Genomic DNA, 6,216 nt, shown 5'->3' on the forward strand with positions numbered 1-6,216 from the left:
ATTCTAGCTTAGAATTGTGATCCAAAATGCATGTAAGCTTTATATCTTCTTATACTGTAGATGTCTTTATGACCAGGATTTTTGCTTTGATTTTTGTTCTGTATCATTTTTACAGAGTAGTGCTGCATTCCTTTATTATAGCATGGTTCAGGTCATGCTTCTTTTACTTCATCTCAAAGTTATCATCATGTTTTATTTTTTTTATACTTTTTTCCAGTGTTTGTTGCTCTTAAATAGAAAACTATAATAGAGCTTGCAGAGACTTTCTTACTTCACACTGAAAATCATGATGCGTCTATTGTAATTAACAGTGGGAGATGTATTACTTTTCTTAGTACTTGTTTTTCTGTAGTAATACATAGTGTTTTATACCACATTATTTTAAAGTCTCAGAACCTTAATTTTTACTGCATTAAAACTGGAATTAATCCTTAGTGATGTCAGTACTCCATCTTCTGCAGACCTCTGTTGCTAAAATCAAAGCACTGGGCTAATTTGAATTATAAATGCTAGGTTGCTGTGATTTTCCTGGGTTACTTGTTGGATAAGTCATATAATCTTGTTGTGTTGGTTTTACCTGATATATCCTTATCTCTGTGTTGCATCTGGATAAGTCATTTATAAAGAATGGAGAGATGGAAATCACAAAATGAGATGTACTAAGTGCTATTATATATTGCTGGTGCGCATAGCGCTGTGTATGGTCTGTTCCTTTTGCACACAGATGGCATCTGATGATGTTAATGAGTGTCAGACATGGTATAAATTTTAAAGTGTTCTCCCATCACTTTGTTCCATCCCTGGGCCTACTTTCCCCCCCTACAACTGACTCCCCTCCAGTTGACAACTAAGAAGAATCACTGCCTTGTTCACGTAGCTGCAGAACAGCTAGACACCTTTGCAGATCTACTGCTGCTAGTGCTAGTCTGGAAAAGGGGTATTAAGTCCTGAGAGGACGCAGTTTGAGCAGAGAGTTGGCTAATAAGAAATAATCATACAAGTAGGGCTAAGAAAGACTTCTTTGTGAGGGGGGGAGAGAAATTTGAAGGAGAGAGAGAAAAGGGACTGAGTATGAGGATTGGAAAGATGAGTGGAAGAAAAATGAGATATGAGGGGTAGCTCATTAAAGAGGTGAGGCATTTTCACTCGGTTTCAATCATATCAAAGCGTCATATGGTGTGCCAGCCCCCCTCTCCTTTTATCCTGCCTACTTCTAATATGAATTTATCATGACAATCTATTGTCTCTTTTTAATGTCATTCTCTATTGAAAAGTCCCAATCTCAGCCATTATCACTTTATTTCTTTGAGACGAGTGAAGAGAAAGTTGTGCTTTATTATTATTGTGAAAACAAATAGCACCAATGCACATCTGCAGTAGGTATTCATTTATATCAGAAACCTGACTGTCCATGGAAGATGAACTGTTCTGTTTTCTGTTTGCGTTACACTGTTATTGGTGGTAGCTGCATCAGAAAACTTTAGTCAGGTCTGGTGTACTGCAGTGTTGTAAAAGATGTTGTCCTCTGGCAGAGATGAAATTTTGAAAAGGTGTTTCCAGTGTTTGTTAATTGTGTGTGGTCAGGTTTCAATATGCAAAATGATTGCAGAATCTTCTTTCCAATCTACATTAAATGCGATTGGAAGGCTGAGTTTTGCCACCAGGGAAACAGAAATTTAGGATCACTGTTTTCATCCCTTTTTCAGGTATCCAACTGCCAAAGGAAGATGATGTTTCAGTCCCTGCGATTTCCAGCTCCCCAGTTAAAGACACTGGGGAGAATGTTGATCTTGCTATTGATCATGAAGAGAAAATGAAAGAGGAACCTTTAACCATCTCAGAACTGGTATACAATCCCAGTGCCAGCTTGCTGCCCACACCAGTTGATGATGAGATTGACATGCTTTTTGATACCTGTCCAAGAGCAGAGAATGAGAAAGATGATACAGATTCATTTGAGGAACTGGATGCAGATGAAAATGCCTTTATGATTGCAGAAGAAGAAGAACTGAAAGAAGCTCGAAGAGCGCTTAGGTGGAGCTATGATTTTCTAATGGGCAACATAGAGGTGAATGCCTTTGTGAAGAGTTTCTCCAGACTTCTGCTTGTAGGCCTTGGACTGTTACTGTTTGTGTTCCCTCTTCTCCTTGTTCTCCTGGAGTCGGACCTTCAGATCTCTTTTCTCCATGAAATCCGTCAGACGCCAGAGTTTCAGCAGTTTCATATTGAGTATTACTGCCCGCTTAGGCAGTGGGTAGCTTGCAAAATAAACTTAATTCGTGACATGCTGGGCAGCTTTTAAATTTTAAAGAAATATGACACAACTAAGGGCTATATTCAAAATTTCAGTTAGTGCAGCTTTTCATTATGCCCCTGGGGCCATCAGTCTGTCTTCATATTTAGTTCATTACAGACTCCTCAGGCTCTTATGTTTCCTTTACACACTTAAATTGCTCCTTTAGTTTCAGGCTTATACTGTCACCTTTCAGTAACCAAAAAGAAGCTTTATTTTAATTGCATTTCAGATTTTCTGCTCATCTGTTGCATCATACAAGATGGGATAACAATAAAGTTCATCGTCTTTAACCTTAGAATCCATGACACTAATGAAACTGAAAGAAAACCTTTTTTGAATATACTCCTTAGTGCAGCAATCTCTTCTAACCAATGCCTATACAAGCAATGTTTATGCTGGGTTTTTGTTTTTGGTTTGTTTTTCTGTTTGTTTGTTTTTTACATTTTTATGTGTTTAAAATATTTTGGTAAATTTTTAGCAAAAGATAACTTCTGATGTTATTTAATTGTACAGATTGGTAAGAATAGTGCAGAAGGGCACGTAAGATACTTTTAGTGTTTTAGCAATTATTTGTTTTTAACCTACTGGCTGGAGAATGAATGAATTCAATATAGCTCTATAAGAGAGAGAGTGGTTTGGGAAGTACATAGAAAGTTCACTCAAGTTCAGTAGGGTCTACCTGGGGGAGGTGAAATGACACCGAGTACTCAGAAGAATTTCTGAAAGGCATAGTTGTAAAGCTTAGGGAAGTGAGCAGAACTGAAAGTAATGATCCTTCCTCTTATGTTAGTTTGTCTTACACTTTATCAGTGCTATAGAAAGTCTTTATAAGATAGTCCAAGTATGTTTTGGAAGAGAGTGAGTCTTCAGTCTAAATGTAGATTATTGTACATAATATGGAAGAAGATAATAGTAAGTAGGGGGAAAAAAAAGAAAAAAAAAGCTAAAACCCTACCTAAATCAGTAGGTGAGTGAGTGACCTACTTTTAAAAATGTTAGAGAAGAAAAATGTATTCCTTTTTAAAGCAAAACTTTAGACTGTACAGTTGACATGAAAACGTTCTGACTCACAGTTAAAGGATTAAACACTTTAGCAGATGCATCTTCATCCTTGATGCCCTATATTACTAATCTCCAAGACAACACACTTTCTGTGCGTGCTGATATGCTTCCTTTTACATATAGCAGCATACTTACCCTCTTGCCCTATTAGTATGAGCCCAGTTACAGGACCTAATGCTGTTTCATGTAACATGGTTTTGTATATCTAGTTATTCCAGTATTGCATAGAGAATATACTCAAAAAAAAAAAAAAAAACTTGTCAATAGCTGAGAGCATTAGAAGGCCCTCAGATGCACCACAGAGCTTCTATCTAAAAAGAGAGGTTTTATTTTTTATTTTTTTTTTTTGGTCCCCTGATCTTAGTGCAGATGTATCTTGTATTTAAACTAGGGAACTCTGATTTCAGCCTCAGAGTTGTTCTCCTGCTTAGAGAATTATGAACTGGAGGCATATATGAGGCTGTTTTATTAGAAGTACATTTAACGTATTGTAACCACATCTCTTAATTCCTACTGAGTAAACTCCTTTACTTCTGGTATCAGAGAATTGGTTTTGCTTGTGTTTTTCTCATGTAAGCCTTTGCAAATATCTAGTTTGACGATTTCCTTACAGGATTTCTCCTTCCCTTTCGAATCTTCTCCAGTTTTTAAAGGATGAAACAGTTACAGGGCTTAAAAATTCCTTTTCTCAGTTGAAAACTCTTCAATTGCTATTCATTTCCCAAGCAACAAAGCCTAAATTGAACAATTGTCTTTCTCTTCACTTTTGTTTTTTCTTGACATTCTGTTCCACAGAAGAATCGTTATTGATTAGATACTTGATGAGGATTTTATGTTGTGCTACTTGCTGTTAAATGATTCTTTCCAAATATCATTCAGCTTAATAGAAATGGAGAGTAAACTAAAGCAGACATTGGGCCTTAACAGGAAGTTATTCACTGATACTGTTTTTAAGCAAAGGTGTCAGAAAAGGTGTGAGTGATGAAGGCTGTGAGAGCTGGTGTCCTGCTGGACTACAGAGACAAGATTCCATGCAGGCTCCTATTAAGTCTGGAAATTATATTAAAAAAAAGTTAAAAAAAAAAAAAGTTAGATCCTGTGCTCTAAAATATAATCTTGTCCCTGTAAATTATAGCACACCAGAAGTAGGAATATTGTTTTGCTTGATTTAACTCTATTGGAAAATGGTTGAGTTGCATGAGAAAATAATCTCAGAGAATGTGCAGTGTAGTGAGGTCTTATGTAGGGTTAAATGCAAGAATATGTGTGCACATGTCCTTGCCTTTACTACCTATATGCATACACTCAGGCCTGGCCTTTTAAAATTCTTCCCTTTCTTCCTAATCTTCCTAGTATTCTCTTGCATATCAAAGTAATTTAACTGAAAGTCATGATAGTCCTCTAACATAAAGGCCAGGACCACCTAATGCACACAGAAGCGTATGGTTGGGCATATTCAGACAGTCTAGCATCTTGTTGGTGAGAATTACAGAGCTGGATTATGGAGCATCTATAGGTACAGTATTGTGTATTTCTGTCTGTGCTTGGATTATATTGTAAAATGTTATGTACTTGAAATCTATTTTGTGGTTTGTCTAACATTTATAAACACAACTCTGGGAAGAATTAAATATGGTTTTATTTCAATGGAGACTGGGGGGATAATATATCTGTAACTCGAGCCTTATCTTTGTACAGTGAATTTCACATTTCTATGTCAACATCCTGATTGTTTTGTATGTTGATATGATGGCAGGAATCCCTAATAAAAATACACTGGAGAAAAGCTTTCTGCAGTTACGACAGTTCTTATGATGAAAGATTTTTTTTCACCAGAACACTTTTTGTTGCAAATTAGTTGGTGCAAGGAATGGTAGATTTCTTAGCTCTCTTACAAATTCCTTTCCTACATACATTTTTTCCCATTCACTAGCTAGAGAGACACTAAGAAAGCGGTGGCCTTAAAGATGTTAATAACATGGCTTCAGATGTGTAGTGCCAAGGGCCTAATGGTTTGCCCAGTTACCATGTAAGAAGTAGTTGCCGTTTTGAGTTTGCCCCTAAATAAAATTACTATGCTCAGAGTACAAATTGAGCAGTCTTGTTTTAAAGACAGGCCCTGGCTATAGACATATGGCTGAAACTTTTTGGTGGGCAGATCTAACTAGAGTGTCAAGCAAACAAAGCTGTGCAGCTTTTGGATGGAGCATGCTTACATTAAGCTGGTTTGGAACTCAGACAGTGAAAAAGCATCTGGTAAAAAAAACATATGCTCTGCAAAGAGCCAATTCCTAAGAGACTTCAGTAACAGGAACAGTATTTGGAGGAGCTAAATCAGAACCTGAGGCAACTTGAGCACATAAAACGTTTAGATGCAGGCATGTCTGTGCTCTATCTAAAAGACAAAAATTTAAGTGGAATCTCAGGCAATTTGAAATGTAATTTTCAAGGACTACAGACACATCTCCATTTATTCAGTTAGAAAGATGTATGTTATAAAGCTACCTTCAAGAGAGGTTGCTTTCCTGTTTTAACATATGAAATATACAGCATATCTGCCTTGACACTATTTGAATTCTAAAGTACTCAGCATAATTTATGAAAATAGTATGTGTAGTTTGGGTAGAAATTCAGCAGTTGTCATAAATTCTTTCCAAATGATGAGAAATAATTTTAGACTTTCCATTAAATTACAAGCCACTGAAATGTCATGCCAAATGCATGTTGGTAGAAATCTAGCTACATTTATTGGAGCTAATGGTTACTATAGATAACCCTTAGCATTTGATAATATATGTTATATGTTGATTTGCTGTATGTTTTCTTACAGCTGTTTTATATTATAAAGGGTCTCTGAG

The 6,216-nt window shown here is 36.4% G+C and overlaps 1 protein-coding gene across 7 annotated transcripts in view; it reads left to right on the top strand.

The window, feature by feature from the left end:
• The window catches only part of FRMD3 (FERM domain containing 3), a 157,432-nt gene extending 152,288 nt beyond the window's left edge, over nt 1–5,144 (top strand). For all 7 annotated transcript variants that reach the window (XM_083816908.1, XM_083816914.1, XM_083816911.1 and 4 more), the window contains one exon: nt 1,707–5,144. In XM_083816908.1, the coding sequence (XP_083673034.1) occupies nt 1,707–2,302 (596 nt within the window). In that variant the 3' untranslated portion in view covers nt 2,303–5,144. The remainder of the gene's footprint in view (nt 1–1,706) is intronic.
• The last annotated feature ends 1,072 nt before the right edge of the window (nt 5,145–6,216 follow it).

Source organism: Anser anser (assembly GCF_964211835.1).
Source record: "Anser anser genome assembly, chromosome: Z".
In the NCBI taxonomy this organism is placed as follows: domain Eukaryota; kingdom Metazoa; phylum Chordata; class Aves; order Anseriformes; family Anatidae; genus Anser; species Anser anser.